The 25282-nt window shown below is 39.5% G+C and overlaps 1 protein-coding gene across 1 annotated transcript in view; it reads left to right on the top strand.

The window, feature by feature from the left end:
* The window catches only part of Abca9 (ATP binding cassette subfamily A member 9), a 60229-nt gene that overhangs the window by 29376 nt on the left and 5571 nt on the right, over positions 1-25282 (top strand). The window contains exons 20-36 of the mRNA XM_051179686.1: positions 332-498; positions 1185-1318; positions 2887-3024; positions 6040-6147; positions 8920-9093; positions 11675-11788; positions 13130-13249; positions 15163-15231; positions 16324-16415; positions 17950-18070; positions 18943-19060; positions 19964-20055; positions 22869-23029; positions 23720-23795; positions 23869-23963; positions 24644-24763; positions 24957-25097. Coding sequence (XP_051035643.1) covers positions 332-498; positions 1185-1318; positions 2887-3024; positions 6040-6147; positions 8920-9093; positions 11675-11788; positions 13130-13249; positions 15163-15231; positions 16324-16415; positions 17950-18070; positions 18943-19060; positions 19964-20055; positions 22869-23029; positions 23720-23795; positions 23869-23963; positions 24644-24763; positions 24957-25097 — 2040 coding nt within the window. The remainder of the gene's footprint in view (positions 1-331; positions 499-1184; positions 1319-2886; positions 3025-6039; positions 6148-8919; positions 9094-11674; positions 11789-13129; positions 13250-15162; positions 15232-16323; positions 16416-17949; positions 18071-18942; positions 19061-19963; positions 20056-22868; positions 23030-23719; positions 23796-23868; positions 23964-24643; positions 24764-24956; positions 25098-25282) is intronic.

Raw genomic sequence — 25282 nt, 5'->3', positions numbered from 1 at the left:
GTTCTCACGTGAGATTTTCATATGCCTGCAATCTCAGCACTCAGGAATTCGAAGCAGGAGGATGAGAAGTTCTAGGTCATTCTTGGTTACATAAATTCAAGGCCCTCCTGGACTATACAAAACCCTGTCTAGAGCAAATCAAACATAATGGAAAGGCAAAAGAAAATGTTAAAAGAAAGAATAGGTCATCAGTAAAAGACCAAAGCTATGCCATTTTATTCTAGAAAGGAGGAAGCAGCAGGATTTTAATGTTCCCTATGCCCTGGGGCCCCACAAAAGTTGCTGTTGATCATTAATTCTTGCTACTTAATATTTATTTTCTTCCTCATAGGTTATTGCTTTTTGGTATTAGCTTTCTTCCCCAACTTTTGGAACATCTGTTCTATGAGTTATACCACGAAAGTTACTCATGGGGACTGTCTCCAAGTATGTATTTCCTTTCACCAGGACAGCCACCACAGGATCCTCTGACCCACTTACTGGTCATTAATAAAACAGGTAAATTGTAACATCCACACACATTTTTTTGGGTGGGAGATTGCCTGGAAACATGAGGAAAAGGATGGCTTCTGTGTATCAAAAACATTTATAAGGCCAGACAGAAATTAATTAAAGAATAAAACCCACAATGTAGTTTTAGAAGTTTTTTTTTTTTTTTTTTTTTTTTTGGTTTTGTTTTGTTTTGTTTACTTGAACTCTAAGGCTTTTGACAAAACAACCAAAGAGGCTTAAAAAAAGGCAAATTGTTTACTGGACTTTGAGATCTTACTATATCATTTTGTAATCCCCTATATTGCTAGGCTCTGTGAACAAAATACTCAAGATTCCTAAGATCAAAACTCATAGCATCAAAGATCACACTGCTGGTTGGCTAATTGTGGTTTTGTTTTTATTGTTAATTCATGGTAGTGGGCATTGAACCATAGTCTCATGCATTCTAGGAAGTGCTTTACTACTGAGTTATACTCCTAGACATTACACAATACTAGAAATATTAAAAAATTTTAGGCTGTATATAGAGGATCTCTATTATATGTACAATTAACATAATGGATTTTTGTAATCAACTCTAACTCTGCCTTCTAAGGATATATGACATGCTTTGTGTAATGTCACTTAATTTTTTGTTGCTTTTTATACTAACCAACTCATCTTTGCTTCCTTTGATTTGGCCTTCATGGTAGGTTCAAGCATTGATAAGTTTGTACACTCACTGAGACAGCAGAACATAGCATTAGACATGGATGCCCTGGGGACCAGAAATGGCATAGAAGAGGCACTATACAATGGCGCTATCACTGTGTTGGGTGATGAAAAGGTATGTTAGACTCTGATGGCTGTGTGTCTCCAAAAGCAGATTGTGGAGGTATGATTTGAATAACTCAAAATAACTTGATACGAACAAGACATTTCCCATATAGGAGAAGCTGAGCTGTAATTATTTGCTTACTATCTCCAATATAACTAATAACGATTTAACAATAATTTTTAAATTCTATCAATTAAATTCTGCCTCATTATTATATTAAATTGTATTCTCAGTGGAGCTAAGAATAACTGCTCAGTTTAGATTTAGCCTTGAATCATCAGTCGGCTGCATCTCCATACTGCTCACTCATTTATATTACTTACCTGGATCTTGAAGGAGTTTTTAAAAAACATTTTAATTAATTCTTGGAGAATTTCATCTATCTATCTGTCTATCTATCTATCACCTATCTATGTATCTGTCGGTCTGTCTGTCTACTATCCATCAGGTTGAGTTTGAATTGCCCAACTACTCCTGGTTATAGACCTGCCTTAGAGTATGACTGACTTACTAGGCATCACACCCATAAAGAAAACCATTTTTTTTCTATCCCCCAAATGATCAAATGCCAATAGCTCTTTAACTAGGAGTGGAACTTTGTGCCCACCTCTCCTACATCATGCTGAAATTTCTTCTGGCTTGAGTTTGCACAGATCTTGTGTATGCTGTCACAACAACTGTGAGTTCATATGTGTAACTGACCTGTTGTACTCAGAAAACACCCCTTCCTTATAGAAATCCTTTCCCTCTGGCTCCTAAAGTCTTCTTCCCCCTCTTTTTTGAAGATTCCCCAGTCCTTGAGGAAGTGTATCTAATAAAGACATCTCATTTAGAGCTGAGAGCTCCACAGTCTCCTACTCTCTTATTCTTACTGACCACTTCCATGTCTCTGTTCATTGCCACCAACTTCAAGAAACTTCCCCAGTGAGGGTTGAGTGATGCACTAATTTATGGGTATAGCAATAAATTGTCTGGAGTCTGTTAAATGCTATGTTCTTTTAGCATTTCCTAATGCATGACCCTTTAATAAAATCAAAAATATTTTGTTACTGTTTCATAACTAATTTTGCTACTGTTATGAATTGTAGTATACATATTTGCTATGCAGAATATCTGATATGCAACCCCCAATGGGTCATGACCTACAGCTTGAGAACCTCTGATTTAGGAGAATAATAGTAGTAGGTTCCTTTCTAGGGCCAGTTACTTATCTACCCAAAGATTCTTCTTCCTGATAGCAGTACCAGGTCAGAGGTCCATCTCATTGGGTGGGCTTTAAATCCAACCAGAGTGGTTGGTAATCCCAAAACTTTTATACCACTATTGCTACTAAAAATCATTTTATTTGATTTTGTAAGATTCTGGGCACAAATACTCATGCTGCTGACATTTGGGGATAGTGGTGTAAAAATCCATAACAAAGTCCTAATTTCCTTTAAGTATATTGGGAATTAAATAATGTAGGCAGTGGGAATGTTGCTATTATACCATTATCTTACTATTTATTTTCTAACATAACATGCCATTAAGTTTTACAATTGCTTTCTGAGAATTATGAAATATATATTATATTTTAGGATCTCAGATTTTCAATAGCATGTAATACCAAAAGACTAAACTGCTTTCCAGTCCTCATGGATATTATTAGCAACGGGCTGCTTGGAATCTTTAATTCTTCAGAACGCATTCAGACTGACAGAAGCACATTTTTTGAAGTAAGTATATGAAGACCCAGATGTTTTCAAGAAAGTCCTTGTAATGCAGGAAATAACACCATATCAGTGTTTATTAACGTAATGATCTTATATTTTATATATAAATAACAACATATATTACTGCACAGCTTTGCTGTGAATATGAACAGTATAAACAGTATGGTTTGGGGAGCAATGAGACAGCAAGAAGTACAATTACTTGGAAAAATGTTGGTATGGAACCTTCTGCAGCCCTTGATAGTGGGGCATAGTTGATAGTAGAAGTTTTTAGTGTCCGAGTATGTATCCTTCTTAAAATAACTGATTTTTTGTAGTCTTTAAGACACTAATTAACAAAATAAATTACATTTCTGGTCATTATTACTGTTAATACTATTTTACTTGGAGATGCATTAAAAGAAACTTTCAGTATAGAATGACTAGATTAGGGTGATTATAGGTGGGAACATGGGAATAGTTCTTGATTATTTTAAAGGTAATTATTATATAACATTTCAAGCACATTAATAGAGAATGCAGTAACCTTCCACATTTATAAGCCAACTTCATTTGCTATAAATGCATACTTTTAAGAGTAGCTGAATTAAATTTAAGATCATATCATTTTATCTATGAATATTTTACTGTATACATTTGTTAAAGGAAAGAATCATTGTGGTTGATGAGATGGCTCAGTTGGTAAAGATGCTTGGTAAATTATAATCAAGTATGATGTCCTGCTTTCAACCCCCTGGGACCCACATGGCAGAAGGAAGAAACTTACTCTTGAAAGTTGTTCCCTACACACACACACACACACACACACACACACACACACACACACACCACATTTATGAACAATATCCCATTGTTTGATATCCTCATTGATATCAAATACCACCTTTCTTTTCTTTTAGTTAAAATATGTTGTCCATTCATGCTTACATCCTCTAACTAGATTGGGGAAAGGATCATAGTTGGACCATCCATTTTACTTTGCTATCTTGAATTTCTTTTGCCTTAGAAGATACTATGAGCATATTTTTTTTTATTTTACATGTCAATCCCAGTTCCCTCTTCCTGCCATCTTCCCTCCCTCCCTCCCTTTTACCTTCTCTGCCCCCTCACATGCACCCTGAGCACCCTCCCCTCCCATCCCCCCTCCACAATTCCACATGTAGGGGCATGTAGATCTGTCAGGTCATTTGAAGTAGGGACTAGGACTTCTCTCCTGTCTCTAGGTTGAGGCAGTAACCCTCCATGGGGGATGTGTCCACAAGGTCCTTTTGTGCACCAAAGATACATCCTGATTCCACTGTCTGAGATCACTTAGACTGCTCAGTCCTTCTGGCTGAGACTCATATTCAGGGGGTGTCTGAGTCAGTCCCATGCTGGATTCCCAGCTATCAGTCTGGGGGCCCATTAGCACCTCCTTGTTCAGGTCAGCTGTCTCTATGTGTTTCTGCAACCTGGTCTTGTCCTCTCTATCTGCATCTGGATTCTAATTCGACTCAATGTTTAGGTATGGGTGTTTGCTTCTGTTTCCAACAGGTACTAGACGAGGGCTCCATGGATAAGTTAGTTGTTGATCTCACTTTGAGCATATTCTATTGTTCTTAAAATCACATTTGTTATTAAGGATATGCCTGTCCTTGGGACTCTCCCCTCTTGGCTTACCTTGTAAAACTTTGATATGGTAGTTTTTGCTTCATCTCATTATATTTTATCTTTCCATGCTTGATTGCTATCTTTTAGAATCCTGTTCTTTCCTAATGAGAGACAGAAAGGGAGTGGATCCAGAGGATGGGGTGGGGGTTGGGGAGTAGAGGGAGAGGAAATTATAATCAAGATACATTGTATGCGGAAAGAATCTGGTCAATAAAAGAAAAACAGACACCATGCTGCAGTGTTAACTTGCAGTGTGTGAGTGGGGAAGAGATGGGACTGTGTGTTGCTCCTTCGTTTACTTCACACAAGTCTGGCCTGTTGGGTTAGAAAAGGAAGAGTGGCTCATGCCTAAACACCTGCTTTCTTTTTCCTTCTGAGACAGCTACAGGGTTGTTTGTTGTTGTTTTTTTAAGTGTCTTGTTGGGCATGGTGCCACAAGCATTTAATCCTGGCACTCAGAAGGTAAATACAGAGGGCTCACTCCTTTGATGTCAGTTCAGGGTGTATCATGGGACTTTGTCTCAATACGTTCATGATATAAGTATGATGTCTTAACTACGTAAGATTGCTAGCTACTAGCTCAGGTGACCTTGAATTTATACATGGTTAAATTTAGAACATGGTCGGTAATTCTGCTGTGTTAAGAAAGTGGTGACTGTCGATTCTCCTTCAAGATCCATGACTTTACTAGCCCTGAGTAGTCAGCAAGATTTCCCTTTTGTCAAGCAGGGCTTTAACTCCAATTAGATGGCTGTGGATTACCAACAAGATAAGAGTGGCAATATTTCACCCTTAGGGATATTGCTCCATGCTGGTCATTGTTTTAGTTCATAAGCCTCATAGCTGGGTAAGACTATTGGTCTCCCCAATCCCTGCTTCTTTGTAAGTTCCAATGAAACCTGATGGTACCATGAAAGCTTGTCCTCAGGGAGGAGGCTTTCAATGAATTATTTTCTAACAATTTTGTACTTATTGCTTTCTATCTGACATGTTTATGAAAACATTTAAATTTGACACTTTTGCATTATCTGGAAGCAGAAGAAAGACTCTTGGTAAATGTTGAACTGAACTGCTTTGGCACATTTCTAAGAATATGAAAATATCTTCTCCATTGGTGGTGTAAGAATATATATTTTTTAATAGGTTTTGTGTGTGTGTGTGTGTGTGTGTGTAGAAAGAGATATAGTTAAATATAAATACAGATATCCATGCTATTGATGCGTGAAATGGTGTAATCTTTATGCTACAAACAGGACCTTGGGAAGGGCTTTGCCAAGTCAGCTCCTTTATTCAGTTAATGCGGTGAAGAGAGTATAAACAAATAAGAGGCCTAGTTTCTTTCTGCTCACTATGTCTGTATCATTTTAGGAGCATATGTTTTATGAACATGGATACATGAGCAATGCATTCTTCTGGATACCATTGGCTGCCAGTCTCACTCCTTACATCGCAATGAGCAGCATCAGTGACTACAAAGTAAGGAGCATTAAAGACTTCAAATACCTTTCGTGCCCAGGAAAATTTCCTTTGGATCTTATGAACATAGATTTGTAAGCAGATAGTGAATCTAATGTAGGTGTTGGCTGTAATGTATAATCAATCATTTCAATAATAGGTTGTCAAAATATGAATAAGATACATTTTTCTTAGACAGGAAAATACCACCAACTAGTAGTAAAGACAACTTTTAAGTATGTGTCTCTTAGTCTCATTAATAGACACCAACCAACAGACATAGTTACACCCTCACTTGGTAATGAAATTATTTAAATAGTCCAGATCTAATCACTGCAGTATTTTTATTATTGTTGAAAAAAAATCCCCTTTAAAATTAAATTTGTGATGCTTTCGTATAAAATTCAGAAAGCCTCTGCCAGTCATTGAGGCTCCCCGGTACTCGCATTGCCTGTGAAGACCCCCTTTCCCTTACCAATGCTGTTGCCATAGCACCAGGTGCTTCTTTTGTCCACATGAGTGCTCAGGAGATGCTTTTATAGTCAGGAGTAAACTTTAGTTTATTCTGCTCTTAACTCTTCAATTTTCAGGCTGAATAAAATTTAAAAGTTATGTAATCACAAACATGTCTTAGTTTGTCTCTGGTGAATTGTGTGGTGGTTACGTCTGAGTTACAGTGGGTCCCATTAGGATCCAGTGAAGTGATACTTAGTGCGTTGGATATCTGAATATATAAAGTGTGGTGATTCCCCTGCAGGATTTACAGCAGGCAGGGGGAAAGGATCCACAAAGAGATAAAAATGAAATTTGGCTCGGCCCGATTTTATTGTAACTGGAAGTGGACCAGGACTTCTAGAGTCTGGCCAAGATATTTTTACTTTAGCCATAGTTAGGCACAGCACAATTTTTGGGAAAAAAGAAAAGTATTCAGATAACAATCCACTCACAAGTATACAACTTAAGACATGTTTACAATGAGATTCCTTACCAAGTACATCTGGCTTCTATCTTAAGAATGGACACTGTGTTGACCTATCTCTAAATTATCATAGAAGTTACTTAGGCTGTTGTATAGCACATGTGACATCATTCTTAAGAGTGTGATTTATGTTCTAAAAGCAGTGTGCAAAGTTTGGGGGGAAAGGTCTTGGATAAGTAAAAACAAATTCTGGGAGATAAGGCAGAGTCTGCCTCATCAAATAGAAAAAAGGACCATCAGGCTGTAAAACGACATCATTCCTGGCATTCCAAGAAGAGCAGCTGCATATTTCCCTCCATTGAGCTGTGTGTTTAACTTCCCAGGCTTCTCCAAAGCTTAGCTGTGTGCACAAGGCCTTTCATCCTCTACAGTCGAGTTTAATGTGAGGGCCCATTTTCATTACTGTCAGATTATCAATGTTCCACGTACACTACAAACCACCTGATATTTCCACAGAGACGAGAAGTAGATGTTTCAAAAGTGAACAAAAAGAAAAACTTTTCCTGAGTAGATCTGTCACCTCTAACTCTTTTTACCTCAATAAGTCCTATTATTGTCTACATTTGCTCTGGTGTAAAATTCTGGACTTTGTTTCTTTCCTTATTCTTTGTTTACTTCATCAGTAATTCCTTTACATTGTGTTCCTATTAGTCAAATCCATCAATTTCTTACTGTCACTGTTTACATCCTAGTCTGTATCATCACTGTTCCTGCCTGGACCACTGCTGTAGATATCTGTTGGTATTTACTTCCAGTGAATTCCTTTCACCCAACCAGAATGAGCATTGAGAAGTTCAAATTACAGTATCTGGTTAACTTCTCCATGCAGTTATTGTATTAAATTTTTTACATGATTTGTCCAGTTCTCCTCTTTCTTTATTGTAAATGCCCCCTTGCTCAGCCCATTTTTTTTTAACATGGCTTTCACACTTAACAAAGTCAAATATCACTTGGTCATTCTTTGAACCTTTTTGTCCCCTCCTTCATCTGTTCTTTGTGCAGATGACTTCTTGTTACTCATTTCTCAGCACAAAGGTAATTTCAGACCAAGCCTCTCCCCTGTTTAATAAGTCTGAAAAGATCCCCATCACTGCCATGTGAACTCATTTAAGAAATATATAAATGGCACTTATGATCATAGGACTTTTCTCATTTGTTAACGGTTTCTTCTCCCTAGGAATGAACTGCATTAAAATAGGAATACTTTTTCCTCTAAATTCTGCGTAATCTATCATTTCTTATCTCCATGAATAATGGGTCAGTTTTCATTCTCCTATTCCTTAAGACTTATTTTAAGTGTAAGAGTGTTTGTCTGCATGTAAGTTATATACCACATGCATGGAGTGCCTACAGAGGTTAGTAAAGCATGTCAGATTCCCTGGAACTAGAGTTACTGTCCCTGGTCAAAGCAGTCAAGGACAGAATCTGATAGGTGCCAGTCAAAGAGAAATACCCAACATTTATCCTTCTTTATCAAAAGAAAAAACAGGAAAAGTGTTTGATAAACCTCTATTATTAACATCAATATCATTGACAGTATTAAAAAACAATCAAGTCCTAGATTAACAGCCTCATGGAGAATTGGATCAATCTATTTGTCTCATTTTGAAATATTATCAGTTCCTCTAGAGTATTGCTGTAGCAGGTGATACTGTCGTTTGCCAAACAAAAGTAAAAGCTATAAAGGATATAGTAAAAATAGTTGCTGTAACTATGTATTTACAGTTTCCCTAGTCTCAGCTTTTCAGAATTTTATGATGATCTTTCCAGTTTTTTTATTTGTTTGCTTGTTTGTTTGTTGTTTGTTTTATCAGAAAAAAGTTCTTTCCCAGCTGTGGGTCTCAGGCCTATACCCTTCTGCTTACTGGTGTGGACAGGCTCTGGTGGACATCCCCCTATACTTTCTGATTCTCCTTCTCATGCAAATAATGGACTGTGTTTTCAGCCAGGAGGAGATCGTATTTATAATTGAAAACCTGTTAATTCAGGTAAGTGGTAAAGATTTATAAACCCTTACGTTTTGGAATAAAGTTTCATTAGACCCTCTTCTCCCATGAATGTTGTCACTAGGGTCACAGAGTCCTCTTTACAGGGTCTCCCTGGGTCCCATTGATAAAAGAATTTAAAACTTACCCAGAAAGGAACTTGAGAATAATTTGTTGAGGTCCAAACAAGAAAAACCCCAGGCCATGTAAGCTGAAACTATTAGTAATGGCCAATAGAAGGGAGCTGAAACAATGAGATAGATAAACTTTAATCAGTAAAGAGAGGCCTCTGGGGCAAAGTGAGAATGCTGTGAAGAGACACAGAATGAGGTAGGCGTTTTCACTGACAGGGTGAATGCAAACCCTGTCCTTTTCCAGGGTAATAGGCTTTACAACACCAGCTCAAAAGCAGTGCCCCACACTTTTGGATCAACAGAGCGGGGGGGCTATTGCACATTAATATTATTTGACTTAGCCCTGTGGTGAGTGGGCCGTTGTGCTGGGGGCCTGGGGCCTTGGGATATGTCAAGGAGAAGAAGAGATAGTAACTAACTGCACTTGTTATTAGCTTATCTTCTTGTTGTATTAGCTTTGGATGAAGAGTGACTTGATGGGCACCTACCTATACTGTCAGTTTGCCCTTTAATGTTGTTGTTGTTGGGATACTTTAAAGTCCTGGTCATGAACCTCGTGTTAGTTCCAAATATCCTGAGAACTGTTATATCCTACTGAAAGGCCAGCCATGTTTTATTGTTTTTATTCTACTTTAAGATAGTTTTTGAGCATTTCATACATGTTTTGATCATATGTACACCCTGCCTCCCAACACTTCCCCTGTTCACCCACCCAACCTTTGTTAATCTCACATATGTGAGGAGAAAACCCAGTTTCACAATTGGCCAAATAAAACAAACTTTATTTTAAAGGCACACCCAGGACTGGCCAGCCGGATGTCTCACCTAAGTCAGAATTTTAGAGAGCAGCTGTGAACTGGCTTTTTGAGGTCCCTTTTATAGGGAAAAGCCATAAGGTTAATAGAAAATAGCTGTTCTCTATTGTGTTTACAGGAGCAAGATAATAGACTGTTAGGAAAACTACAGCAAAAAACAAGAATGAAAGGAAGAATATTCGCAGGGCATTGGTGGTGCACATTTTTAATCCCAGCACCCCAAAGGCAGAGGCAGGTAGACCTGCCTCTGTGAGTTTGAGACCAGCCTGGTCTACAGAGTGAATTCTAGGACAGGCTCCAAAGCAATACATAGATACCCTGTCTTGGAAAATAAAAGCAAGAATATACATCATGTAGGTGGGGAGTCATATATCACAGGGCTGTTAGTCATGGGTATAGATCAAGGTATCCTGAAAACATAGTTGACAAGGCAAGAGACAGTTGTGCATCATGAGATGCATCAAGTTCAGCGTTGGTCCAAAGACATGGTTTGCAAGGTTCATCAGGTTTAGAAAACAGAAACTTATTCTGCCCCCCTACTCACACATTAATCAATCAATCAATCAATCAATTAATTAACTTTATACCCTAGTGGCGGTTTTCCCTCTCTCCTCTCCTGCCAGTCCCTGTCTCCACCCCCCAATATAGTCTTCTTCCCTAGAAACAGCATTCTAGTAGAGTATGGGTACTTAACAATATGGCTCCTGTTTTGAAGTGAAGCCAACAGGGCTCCTACTCTGGTTTTATACCTTGTATCCTTAAAATATACCTTTCAAGACCAACTTTGTGCTGCCCAAATGTTTTCACAGGTGTGTGGTCTTCCACCGGAGATTATGTAGTTGACCAGGGTCTACACTCTTACCCTCTCTCCGGAGCTAGTAATTGCCAGTAGCTCTATGGCTTAGAGTAGAATTGTATGCCTAACTCCTGTCTCTATCCTGGGATTTGGTCTGGCTCGGGCCTGCAGAGTCTTGTGCATGCTACCGAAACTGCTGTGAGTGAGTTCATAGGGTCAGCTGTGTCCAGATGGTTCCTTTTGTCATTTACCACCTCGGGCTCTTACACTCATTCCGCCCCTTCTGCAATGATGTCTGGGCCTTGCAGGATGGTGGGGAGAGGTGTGTGGTGTTTATGTTCCATTTGGGACTCGGCATGCTGCAGTCTCGTATACTCTGTGCGTTGGCCAGTTGTGGATCACAGTGTTAATCTTCATTTGCTACAAACAGAAGGTGCTCAGTGCTGTTTTATTTTTATCAAGCCTTGGGAAATCAGTACTTGAAAATTTGTTGCAAGCAGTTTAGAATTTTTCTTTCCATTTTAGCACTTAAAATTTGTCTACCTTTACATTTTTAAAGACCTTATCTACCAGATATTAGCAACCATCAGTCAGACCATTCTTTTGAAATGAAGCAGATGTGTTGGTACTCATGTCTCAAATGATGCCTGGAAGGAGATGGCAGCAGGGGGCCTTTTATTCCCTTTCTTCCCACCTAGCCTCCACCACCAGTTTTATTATTATTATTGAACCAAAGAACCTCAAATTGCCTATGCTATTATTTTGAAGAATTGAGGGTTGTGTACGAATATTTTCCTAAGTAGTAGTCACCTATGTAACCTGATTGTTTCTGTTTTCAGATCCTGTGTAGTATTGGATATGCATCATCTCTTGTTTTCTTGACATATATAATTTCTTTCATTTTCCGCAATGGTAGAAAAAATAGTGGCATTTGGTCATTTTTCTTCTTGATTGTAAGTATGCATATGATGCATCTTATTTTATTTTTAACTATTTCTTGAAAAGTCTAAGATCATATATTTTATTTTACTTAAAATTTGCTGTAGACTTATTTATATTCTATTATGTGTATGACTACTTTGCCTGCTTACATGTATGTGTACCACATATGTGTCTGGTGCCCATGGAGTTCAGAAGAGGACATCAGATTCCTTGGAACTGGAGTTAGGGATGATAGTAAGACACCATGTATGCACTGAGAAATGGATCTGGGTCCTCTTGAAGAGCATCAAGAGCTCTTAAATTCTGAGCCTCCCCAGCCCCAAGGAGTGTATATTTTATTGTTGTACTAAGCAGAATGGCAAATTAATAATTTGATTCAGAAATTTTTAATTGCTCTAAGATTATCATAGGTCTATATAAACAGTGTGGGAGTCTGTCTACAGAGAGAGCTTGAGAAATCCAAGAGTTAGAGATATCTACTCCACAGCCATTCATTTCTTTCCATTGCTGTACAATACCATCAATAGATATATCCATAATATACATTCCAATCATGGCTTTTAAAAGAACAAAATGTCACAAAGTTTTTGAAAGTATTTTTGACAGCTGTTGACTTATAAATGCATAATGGTGATTTTAATTTGAAGGAGGTGGACAGATGGCTGAGTAGTTAAGAGCACTGGCTTCTCTTCCAGAGGACCAGAGTTTAATTCCCAGCACTTACATGGTGGCTCACAACTCTCTATAGCTTAAGTTCCAGGGAATCCAACATCCTCTTTTGACCTCCTCAGAATCCAGGCATTCATATAGTATATAGACATACACACAAGTCGAAATAAAATCCTGTACACACAAAATAATAAAATAAATGAAAATATAATAGAAAGATTTTAATCCCCACCACTGAAAGCATCAGTATGGAAAATATTAAGGTATACCACAATTAATATGACCAGAAAAATTAAACAACAAAAATCTGAAGACAAAACTATAAATTATTACACATTCAATCAAGGAAATATTTATCTATGAAAATTAGCAGTCAGTATCCTTAGACTCAGAAAGATATCCAAGACTTAGGTTGAAGTGAAAGAAAAAAAGATGTATAGAAATGAATGACCAAAGAATGCCATCATCAAAATCTGATTTTTACACGCATCGTGTTTGAAAAGCATTGCCTTCCAGTAAAATTATGGCGTAGTTTGTGATGCTAAAGAAGTATGATGCCAATGCTATATTGCATGAATGGGAATCTATAATGGGGACATTGATGAGCTGAGTTTCTGTTCTCTTTATATAAAAGAAAAAATGTCATTGTGCTTTAGTGACACCATGCTGTGCTTTCATTTCAGGTCACCATCTTCTCCTTAGTTGCTACTGACATAAATGAGTATGGGTTTCTAGGGCTCCTATTCTGCACCGTTTTAATACCCCCCTTCACACTCATTGGCTCTCTATTAATCTTTTCTGAGGTAAGTAATTTCACCCTTCTCCTTCCATCATCAAGGGTAGAGCCACCACAGAAAGCATTGAATATTAGAAAAACAAGTAAAGCCAGTCTTGGCTATGTTTGAAGCTGTGATTTTTCAGAAAGGGATTTCTCTGCAACACTAAGCAAAGGGCTCAGCCAGGTTCAGTTTAAGTAGAAAGTCCTGCCCTTGTTCACGTAGGTTAAAGGGAGCCCCAGATTAGTAGCATTTCATAGCCTTCATTCCTGGGAACGCTACTGTGAGTCAGAAGAGAGGCCCCTCTTCTGTTAAGGTTAGGATGTATAACTGAAAAGAAACATGCACCAGCCTGGTGTATGTAATGGCTGAACTGGAGAGTTTGACCTATGGGAAGATACCGAGAACACAGCAGATACCTGAGACTCATCAGTTTATGAGTGCTGGTAAAAGTCAGTACAACTGAGTGATGTAACTTACACAGCAAATAGAGGTTGAAATAAAAAGAGAGCCAGAACTTGTCTTTGAACTTAAACTTCAGAGCTTTGGAGAGAGGAAGAGTCGGCAAATCAGTGAGAACAGGAGCCAGAGAAATGGCTGACATCAGACTGTCACATCCGTTCACCCAAGCTCTGCCTCCACAGTTACTTGTCAGTTTCCAGGGGTGAAATAACAGTGTTTCTGTAAGTAAAAATCACTTAAGCCACTAACTAACCCTGAACAGTCCAGAAGGGTGAGAAAAGACCACACCATCTAAGGACTGGTGATCTTAACAGTGTCCGTTTTGACGAAAGCATCGGCTTTACTCAGTGAGTTTAATAGAGAATTCGATGCGAACAGACGCTGGCAGTGCCTATTGCAATGCAAGCATGCCAAAGCGTTTTATGTCGAGAGCGCAGAAGTGGGAGAGCCGGGAATCAGTAAGGTGGTCGGCGTTGCTAATTTAGTTTTCCTAAAGAGTGTTGTAGTGCGCTGATGGGAAATAGCAAATTCCCCATAGTCAGAGAGAAGAGCATTATCCAGAGGAGTAAACTCGGAAAAGCTGAGTGAAAAGCACCAGCATGTGTTGTCCAAGTGGAAAGGCTGCTGTCCATCACACGGGATCCATTAAGATAACAGAGTGTGTGAAGAGAGAGAATAGGCTGCTTCTCTTTTGGAAAATGAGATGTCTCTCTTTCGAATGGCTGCTTTCTTGGGGGAAATAAGAATTGCAGTCATTAACTGTGTGTGACAAGTTCAAGGCAGAATTAACACTTTGATACCAGAATATATATATATATATATATATATATATATATATATATATATATATATATATATCCTGGGAGTGAGAATCAGTAGGATTGGCAGAGCTGTGGGAACAGAACTTCCTTTTTAAGGAAGACTGAGAGTTAAAGCTATTCGGGAAGGTCTCTTGATGAGTACAGCTCACGAAATGAAATTGGCCCATGACCATTTACTCATGATGAAATGAGATGTCCTTTATCGAGATTGAATGGGATAGTGTACCCAAATGTGGTACATGTGAAACTCCATGTGAAAAGTGAGCCTGGTTTGGAGGGTAGTCACGATTACCTTCTAAGATGAATGTCAGGAAATGAAAACAGTATGACTCCAGGGCCTCCAGAGTGGCAGAGAAAAGGAGACAGAAAGGCAAGTGAAGTCGGGGAGAGGCTCTGCTTCAGAAAGACTTGCCAGTGTCTTTAGTGGGTGCCGTCAGCACTGCCCACAGTCTTGCTCGCTCCCAGTGTTGCACAGGACAGTATCCTGCCGCTTGGCCTGTGGACAAGCTCAAGTTCATGGAAACACTGGGGAGCAGGAACAGCATACTGCCGTCAGAAACAGACTCTACCCAATACCCAGGTTACATGGGCTCGTTGCAAACAGGATGAACCAGGAACAGAGGAGCGTTCGCTTGAACATGTCTTCTTATTTTGCAGATTCCTTATGACTCAGTGGATTACTTAGGAGCCTCAGACTCTCAAGTCGTATTTCTGGCATTGCTAATAGTAAGACAGCATTTCCTTTGGAATGTTTTTGCATTAGGAGACCCATTTGTACATTTTTCTACTTTCTTTTTTATTTATCCTATGTGTCTTTTACATCATGTGTCTTGATCCCATTCATATCCGCATCCCTTCACATCTACTCTCCACTCCTGCATTCCCCCCTTCATAAAAGAAAATGTAATAGAGAAAAAAAGGAGAAAATTATAAATCTCACCATGGAAGCTGCAATGTGACACAATGAGTCACGCAGTAAACCACGTTGTTCATGTATCTTTACTTGCAATTGATCATTGCAAAGAGTCATTGGTTTGATTTGAGGCCTCTGGTTACTGCTACACTATCAATTCTGGGCCCTCACTAGGACTGAGCAGCTGCCCAGGTCCAGAACCAGGGTAGGACTTGGCCTGCCCTAACATCTACCCTACTACAATCTGTTGGAGCATTCTGCAATCTGTTGGAGCATTTGAAGGGAACTTACACGCAGACCCAAAGCTACAAGATCTCCAAAACACAGGGCAACCATAGGACATTTGTTCATTTTTGTGTTTCTTTGAGTTTCAACAAATTAAAAATTATGTGGAAATTTTGGGCATAAAAAGTAACACACACACACACACATATACACACACCTTTAAATTCTAAACCACTAACATGAGTGTTTGATGTCAAGCACTGTGTTGGTATTTTTTTTACATCTATCTATCTATCTATCTATCTATCTATCTATCTATTGGGAGGAAGATGCTGTGGTATGCATGTGGAAGATAGAGATCAACTTGTGGTAGTCATTTCCCCCTTCTACCATGTGGGTTCTGGGAACTGAACTCAGGTCATCAGGATTAGCAACAAGCACCTTTACCAACTGCGCTCTCTCGCTGGCTCACTATTACTATGTTTATATTATTCCTTTTTTTTTGAATAACAGAAGAGCTAACTTTGACAGCTTTAGACAATATCAAATAGATTGCATTCAGGTTTGTGAGCATGTCATTAAACACCATCTTATAGATGGCCAGTCTTAGTAAATTAACTCCGATATGAAAATAGTTGCTTTTATGATGCAGCTAATTTTGTTTTTCTTTCTCTCCCTAGCCTTACATCCATTTTATACTTTTCTTTTTTGTTCTGCGATGTCTGGAAAGATACCTCAGGAAGAAATCATTGAGAATGGATCCCGTGTTCAGGTGGAGAGCATTCAAATAGATTTCATATCTCATTTAATCTCCATTCTTTAGACATTTTAACATGCCTAAATTAATTAGTGAGGGTGGGACAACTATGATTGTTTTTAAGGACCTGTGTTTTGTGGCAAAATTTTTATAATTCATGATCTTACAGTCTAGTAGGAAAAGTGACATTAGCATACACAAGACCCTGACAAAGGAGGAGAGATGGAAATTTCAGTGGCACATAATTTATGTACAAGAGGTGATAGCTTTAAAGAATGGGCAGATATACAATTAGATAAATGTTGATAGTCCAAGACTGTCAACTGAGTAGTAAGACAACAGTTGAGATTTGGGCCCTTTTCCCCACAGACTTGAGGAAATAGCTGGGACAAATTTAAAGGCTTGTGTTGGAGGATAGCAGAAAATAAAATTGAAGCTGGATATTGGAAGTTACTGAAATAGGGAAGTATGGGCAAGGTATTAAAAATGACTTAATGAGCAACCAATATGTGAGTGTGTTTTGCATACTTACTGTTCTGTTTCTCTGAAAAGGCACCATAACTAAGGCAACTCTTATAAAAGAAAGCACCTAATTAGATGCTTAAGGATTAGAGGATTAGTACATGATTAACATGGTAGGAAGCATACAGGCATGGTGCTGGAGCACTAGCTGAGACACTTACATCCCAATACACAGGCAGCAGGCAGAGAGACAGAGAGGGAGATTGAACTTGGCATGGGCTTTAGAAACCTCAAAGCCTACCTCTAATGACACACCTACTCCAACAAGACTATAGGCCCTAGTCTTTCCAAAATAGTTTCACTATCTGGTGACCAAGCATTCAAATATCTGGGCCTATGGAAGCCATTCTTATTCAAACCCCCACCCCTACCATCACCAAACACACACACACACACACACACACACACACACACACACACACACACACCTAGCTTCTCCCAAAAATACAAATCAAACTCAAATCTAATGAAAAAAAAAAATAAGGGTCGCCAGATGACATCATATTTTAGGGAAATCAACCAAGCTTAGTAATTAAGGTGACTCAAGGAAGAGAAGAAAGAATCAGTCAACTAAGTTATGGTTGATTAAAGATCTTGTTTGACAGCAGCAGGAAGGGCTGACTGACACATCCTTAAGAGGTAGCACATCAAGTAACCTAAGGGACATTAGGATTCTTATCAGACACCCTGGATCAACTGGGATATAGTCCTAATTTCATGTGCTCTGGTTATTAATTCTTATGAAACTTACAGAATCATAAACACACCCCAACTCCACTTTTTCAAGGAAAGCTGCCTGAACATCCATAACAGTGGGGATGTGCTGCTTTGCTAGCCAAAGGGGGGAAATGTCATCACTGACTAAGAGAACTATATTTATGTAAAAAGCAAGAATGAATAGGAGCAGAATCATTTGACTCAATGACAGAAAGAAATGAGTGTACTTGACATGTACACAGTAAGTTGTGCTGTTTCCAGTTCATCTATTTCAGTGACCGATAAGTCTAACACACTGTTTGGATTTTAGAATCTCTCCAAGAAGCTGTAATGCTTTCCCTAACCCAGAAGAGCCTGGAGAAGAGGATGAAGATGTTCGGATGGAAAGAGTGAGGACAGCGAGTGCTGTGACTGCCCAGCAGATAGATGAGGTGGGACGCACAAGCGTATTCTTCCTTCCTTCTTCACACAGTTCTGCCAGCTAAGCAAGAGACATTCCAGTGCCAATCCTCTTAAAAGCTTGGCCCAGGGCAGGGTTCTTTTGCTCTAACAGTTCATTATTCAATGTCAGTAGGTACGTAGTGCCACAGTCTATGAAAACAAAGGGAAAACACATGCCAACTTGTTAATTTATTTTTTAGAGTCATAGCACGATACAGGTAAACATTAGAAAACTTAAGATTTTAATGAGTTTCTTTTAAAGATCTGTTTTGTAATTTATGCATTTTTGTAAATGAAATTTCCTTTATGTATGGGCATCATTTTGCATAGATGCCCACCAATACTAGAAGCCAAATGAGGGCATCAGATTCCTCTAGAACTGGAGATTTAGGCAGTTATGAGCCAGGAAACCAAACTCGGGTCCTCTACAAGAGCAGCAAGTGCTTTTAACCATTGAGCATCTCTCCAACTCCAGCTTTTATGAGTTTTATAATCCAAGTTAAGCTAGTAACAAATGATTCAGAAAAGAGTTTTCTTGTGCCTGTGCCTGTGTCTGTATCTGTGCCTCTGTGTGTGTGTGTGTGTGTGTGTGTGTGTGTGTGTGTGTGTGTGTGTGTGTGTGTGTGTTAACAAATGAGTGGCCTCATGCCAGCTCTCTGCAAAATAGAAAGTACAAATCAAACACAGCTCTGCAAATCAAATGCCCACAGAGGGACTCAGAAGAGTTCACTTGAAAACAGTAGCTTGTAGCAGGGGTGATTTGACTCATGATTCTATGCAAGTAAAGTCCTGGTGGAAGGGTGCGAAGAAGTCTCTCAGTGGAAAGTGAGAATGGTACATTGGTAGTCACCTCTCTTTACAGAAACCAGTCATCATTGCTAGCTGTCTGCGGAAAGAATATACAGGCAAAAAGAAAAAATGCTTTTCCAAAGCGAAGAAAAAGATCGCTACAAGGAACGTCTCCTTCTGTGTTAAAAAAGGTTGGGAACCACAGTTCTGTCACTGGAGCTGTTGTGGGCTCTGAAGCCTGGGTCTATCTAAGGGGTGCTGAGTGAGAGACTGCGATATTCTGTTGGTGAATGCTGCCTCACCAGGATACTCAGGCTGTGCCTTCCAGCTGATAAACCTGTTTTAATAACAAGTTTTTCTTTGCAAAGGAGGAGAGGCTTACAGGCTTTCTCTTAAAACCCCATTGAAAGAGGTAAAAAGGATAGCGTAGATTTTATTTAATTATCAACTATTTCAAATATTCAGTTACTTTTCAGTATTGAAGATAAAGCCAGGGACTCATGAATGCTAGGCAAATGTTCTACCAGTGAGACACATTCCAATATAACCTGGCATAGGGATATATTGAACCTTTTCATAATAGATAGGACAGACTGAGTCACAGTAGTGTATATTTCATTCTTAACAAATAGTTATGGTAGCTAGGCATAGCAATTCATGACTATAATCCCAGAACTTGGGAGGCTAAAGTAAGAATATTGTAACAAATTCAAGGCCATCCTGAGATGTATACATAAGTCCCAGGGCAGTCTGGACTACATAGTAAGAACCTATCTCAAGTTGAGAAAGAAATAGTGTATGCTATGGAAGTAATGCAAAAACTGTTTGTTGAAATTCCAGCTTGGCCTCTTAGTAACATACTTTAGCCAAGTTATCTGAATTCTTTAAGACTCAGATTTCTCCCCCATAAGGTGAAACTAGTAATGGCATGTGTGTGTGTGTGTGTGTGTGTGTGTATATGTGTGGGGGGGGGGAGAGATTGAAATAATGTATATAGTACAGTTTATGCACTGTCTCTCTACAGAGAGAGTCCTAAATTTAGTTTTATGTTTTGAAATTATTTTCATGTTCTTGAGTATGCCTGTTTCTTCCAGGTGAAGTTCTAGGGCTTTTAGGACACAATGGAGCCGGCAAAAGTACAACAATTAGTATGATAACTGGAGACACAAAACCAACTGCTGGGCAGGTCAGTAATATGCAGAGCAATATGTTCCACAATGTTGACTAAAGCAAGCATCTTACAGTGACTGCTCATGGTGACCTAGTTGGTCTCTAGTCAATTATAGTGATAGGCAGTAAAGCTGGCTGATTAAATTTTTTTCTGCTAAATGCAAAAAAAAATTTTTTTGAGAAGGGCCAGTTTTTTATCATATTTTATTTAAATATATTTTAATATTCTTACATATCAATCTCAGTTCCTTCTCCCTCCCTCACACCCATGTGCCCTGACCCCCTCCCATCCCACTCCCCCACTCCACAGGGAGAGTGATGCCTTCCAGGAGGGATCATCAAAATCTGTCAGGTCATTTGGAGTAGGGTCTAGGCCCTCCCTCCTGCCTCTAGGTTAAGGGAGTATCCCTCCATGGGGAATGTGCTCCCAAAGTCCTTTTGTGCACCAGGGATACATCCTGGTTCCACTGTCAGAGGTCCCATAGACTGTAGAAGGGCTAATCATATCAGTACAGTGCTCTGACTAGAGAATATTAATGAAAATATTCTATACATTATACAAACACATACACACACACATACATACTTTCATGATACCACCATTGCTTTGTTATTTGTCCCAAGATGAGTTTCTCATCCAGCATTATACTAGAACCTCTGTTAAAACCCCAACAAGTCCAAAACAAAACAAAACAAACAAAAACCAACAAGTCTTTCTAATGTCATTACAGTCATGAAGCCCCATATTTAATAACTATTCCCTGCTTCCATGCTATAATTAAAGGCTGTGTGCCACTCGTGTAGGAAGGGGCCACAAGTGTCTTTGCAACGAAGACAGTCAGCAAAGATTTCTGGTAATAACTGAGATGTGTCCAGTTGACAGGAGAGATGCTGGCAGTGTCAGATGCTTCTGAAGTTGTACCAGAGGTCTCAAAGCTCCAGCCTGGTGCTGTGCAGGAGACCTAGAATTCCCAAGATGACAGACATTAGAGACAAGCAACTCAATAGTCCATAGGCTAGGATGAAATCCTAAATTGTGCATAAATTGCACTTTTCTAGGCCAAATTAGATAAATGATGGATAGAAACCAGAGTTCCAACTTCAGAAGAACACGCTCTTGCCATTTGATCTGAGGTTAAAATCAGAGGGTAGATTTTCGGACTGCTGTGCATGGTGCTGATTGCTAAAGATACTTCATGAATTTCCTTTTTGTTCCACTCTTACCTGATGCAGCCACTGGAGCAGTCCTTTAAAAATTCAAATGAAGGTACATCACTCAGCTGATTACAAACTCTTGCTATAGCTGTCCAAAGTCTACCATGGCTGTAGATGGCTCAGCACAATGTAGGCTGTGCCAGCTGTCTTTTTTCTCTCTCTCTCTCTGCCTCGTGGATTGGCCCTTGATCTCACTGCAGGTTATGTGGGCTTGAACTCCCGGTAGACAGAGTGATCTCCAGGTGTTTGGCTAACTCCTTATTATGACTCTAAGTTCCACTTCTCAAAGGGCCTTTTATTGCCTAAATTATTCACTTCATTAATTTACATATTAGATGTGTGTATTATCATGAAAGCATTAAGCAGAGGCTTTCATTATTTCCCTATTTTTCAACTTACTTGTTTTCTGCAGTTTTTTTCTAGAATGAAAGTTCTTCAAGGCCAAGTTGACTCTTTTTTTTTTTTCCCTCTTTTGTACCGGGGAGAAATAACAATAGGGGAGAGAATCAAGGTCAAGGGCTTAGGTTCTGAAAGTTGATCCTTGTTTCAGTTCCCAAGTTTACCTTCTGTGACCCTTATGCAGATTTCTTAATCCTTGAACGCATTAGGTTCACATATCTAATAGGGACACAGCTAACTGTAGAGATTTTTTTTTTTTATAATAGCATAATTTAAGATCTAATAAGTGCTTAGTTTCCAGTACATATGATCACTGAGCCCACATTAGCTGTTACATAAAGCACAGTGCTGGTGTCATCAAAATAATATCTCAAGTAGTAGATATATTGCTAAAGGATATTCCTCTGTTAGTTGTTTCAGGGTTGCTGGACTTTAGATCTGATGGCATTGTGGACTGAATAAATGTGTGTACAGAGTATTTAACAGCGTCTCTGGCTGTTACCCACTAGATGCCAGTAGTATCCTTCCCAGCAGAGAAATGAACACACATGTGACAAGTAACTACCCGTGTCTCCAGATAGTGTGAGGTGCACCCCCAGCACTGCTCTCGACTGAAAACCACTGCCCTACTAGGGGAGCAGAGTGCTTACCAGATATTGTTTTGAGCATTTGGATCAATGAAGGAACTCAAGTAATAAGTCACTAGCTAGGCAGTCTTGCACTGTGATGGTGGATTTCGTCATAAAGTCTATGATACCAAGATATAGTAATGTGAAATATTTGCCTTTTAAATTATTGAGAGATTCATTATGGGCTGGACGGATAGCTCCATTATCCATTAAAGGCTAGGCTCACAAGCATAAATATAAGAGGGATTCATCACTTCCCCAGAGCTAAATGATGAATTAACTCTGTAAACATTTAATGGATTTTGTCTGAACTTCATACGTAAGCACTGCATATATACCATTCTTCCCCTTTCTGCACCTCTCCAACTTCTCCCATGTTCCATGCCTACCTCTCAAACTCATGCTGTCTTCTTAATTATCATGGCTACATGTATGCACACACACACATGCACGCACACACACACGCACACACACAGGGTTTTGAATAGAATCTGAGCAAGATTTTATTGTCTGTTTTGAATAGAATCTGAGCAAGATTTTATTGTCTGTTTTGAATAGAATCTGAGCAAGATTTTATTGTGTGTAGGTGTTTTTGAAAGGGTGCGGTGAAGGTGCTGCCCTCGGGTTCTTGGGGTACTGTCCTCAGGAGAATGTGCTGTGGCCCATCCTGACTGTGAAGGAACACCTGGAGCTGTATGCCGCTGTGAAGGGGATGAAGAAAAAGGATGCCTTGGCCACTATTACACGGTACATAGAGAAGCCACACACATTCCTGCTCACGATGGTGATATTTTATTAATCTTGTCATCCCATAACTGGGATGTGAACTGGGAGACTATTGCTATTTCTCTTACTTTAAGCCTAGAGAGAAAAGTTTACTGATTTTTTTTCGTATGCAAAAGAATACCGGAAATAAGAATGCGATAAACAAAATGCGCTATAAAATATCAGTATTAACCAGCTTCATATTACTCTAATGAAATCCATGAGTCTGGCTACATTTGAAGAAAAGAGATTTAGCTATTTAACTCAATTTTGGAGGTGAAAGTTCAAGATGTCAGCCTTCCGGTGAGGGCCAAATAGCAATGATTGTGCAGGATTGTTGATGAGTGGGAGATGATATGGTCATCCAGGAAACCAGAGAGAGATAAAGACTCTATAGTCCTTTCTGAAAACACAGCCCTGTCTCTCTAGGTGTTCCCCTTAATCTCTACAGTTTCTAAAGGCCCACACTGTTTCCTAACATCACCAACTAGGAATAAGTGCACGAGTCCTTGGTGAACAAACTGTCTTAACAACAGCAGTAACCTTAGGGGTATCAAGTTGCGACCACTCTGATGACTTTTAAAACGTTCACTACTGTAGTACTGTTTATATTTGCTCACCAGTTTCCTTCCTGTTCTTGCTTAAAGAAGTTTGACTCACTGTGTTTCTCAGGTTGGCTGATGCACTCAAACTGCAGGGCCAGTTGAAGACTCCTGTAAAGACCCTATCAGAGGGAGTGAAGAGAAAGGTATGCACGGGGCTCAGTGTCCCACTCTGCATCCTGCAGGCTGATGACAGACAGGCTGTCCCTATTGTTTCAGCTTTGTTTCGCGCTGAGCATCCTGGGGAACCCATCGGTGGTGCTTCTGGATGAACCCTCAACCGGGATGGACCCTGAAGGGCAGCAGCAGATGTGGTGAGATCTCAGGAGCACTTATGTAGGTTTCTGTGTCTTGTAAAAACCAACTTTCAATGTAGTTGACTTAAAAGCACAAATGTATTCATCCTTGGGCAGGAAAAGCAATATTAATAGAAAAAGTATGCAATTTCATATCTGGCCAACACTTGTAATACAAAAGCAAGAGACATAGCCCTTCCATCTCACACCCACTATAAGAATCTTGTCTTCCTCTTATATCTCAGTATACATAAAGCACAGTTAGTCCACTCAATCAGTTATTGTATTTCAAATCCTCTGCAATAACAACATGACATAGTCATCGAGATGGAAATAAAAACCCCAAGTCATCAATATTTATGAAATTTCCAAAATCGATCACGTTGTGCCCTTGTAGTATACATTTTGATTATCATATTTTCTAGGAAGTCCTCACTTCTTCCCCGGCCTTCTCATTAATTCTCCTGCTGCTCAGCACTTTTGAGAGTACCAACCTCCACACTCAGCTCCAAACCATCTCTAAATTGTATACCCTAACCAAACGCTAGGTTAGTTATCTGACAGTTCTACAAAAAATACATTGGTTTTGGTTTCTCCTGGATGCACTACTGTTTTTGCATGTGGGCTAATGGAAACCAAGGACCCATCATACCTTGAAAATTCTCTTTCATCGGCTGCTCTCCCTGACCTAATTCTAGGCAAGCTATCCGGGCCACCTTTACAAACACAGAGAGGGGCGCCATCCTGACCACACATTACATGGCAGAGGCAGAGGCTGTGTGTGACCGTGTGGCCATCATGGTGTCTGGAAGGCTGAGGTGAGTACCTGTCAGGCCTGCCTTTGACCCCCAGTTGCCTTCTGCAATAGAAGAACACTGCCCACAGCGACGAGCTAGAGAACCTATTGCAGTCTCTGCTTGGCCCTGCCCCTAGCACCCAGATGCTGAACAGCGCTGCCCATAGATAGCTTTCTTGCCATGCTTGACTTCAGCTTCTTCGATCTGTCTCCAGATGTATTGGTTCTATCCAACATTTGAAGAGCAAATTTGGCAAAGATTACCTGCTGGAGATGAAGGTGAAGACCCCTGCCCAGGTGGAGGCCCTCAACGCAGAGATCATGAGGCTTTTCCCCCAGGCTGCTCGGCAGGAGAGGTACTGCATGTGTTATCTTAATCTTTATTTTTGGTAGTACATTTTTTTTTTTTTTTTTAGAATGATGGGAAGTGAAAGTTCTATCTCCTCATTGTTTTTAACTTCAGCAAATGTGGGTACCTTCGTTACTAAGAGAAGGCCTCTGTTCCAAGGGCTGCCACAGGAAATAACTAAGATGATAAATT

The sequence above is a fragment of the Phodopus roborovskii genome, unplaced genomic scaffold (assembly GCF_943737965.1).
Source record: "Phodopus roborovskii unplaced genomic scaffold, PHOROB, whole genome shotgun sequence".
NCBI lineage: Eukaryota > Metazoa > Chordata > Mammalia > Rodentia > Cricetidae > Phodopus > Phodopus roborovskii.
This window is presented reverse-complemented; position numbering and strand designations above follow the sequence as displayed.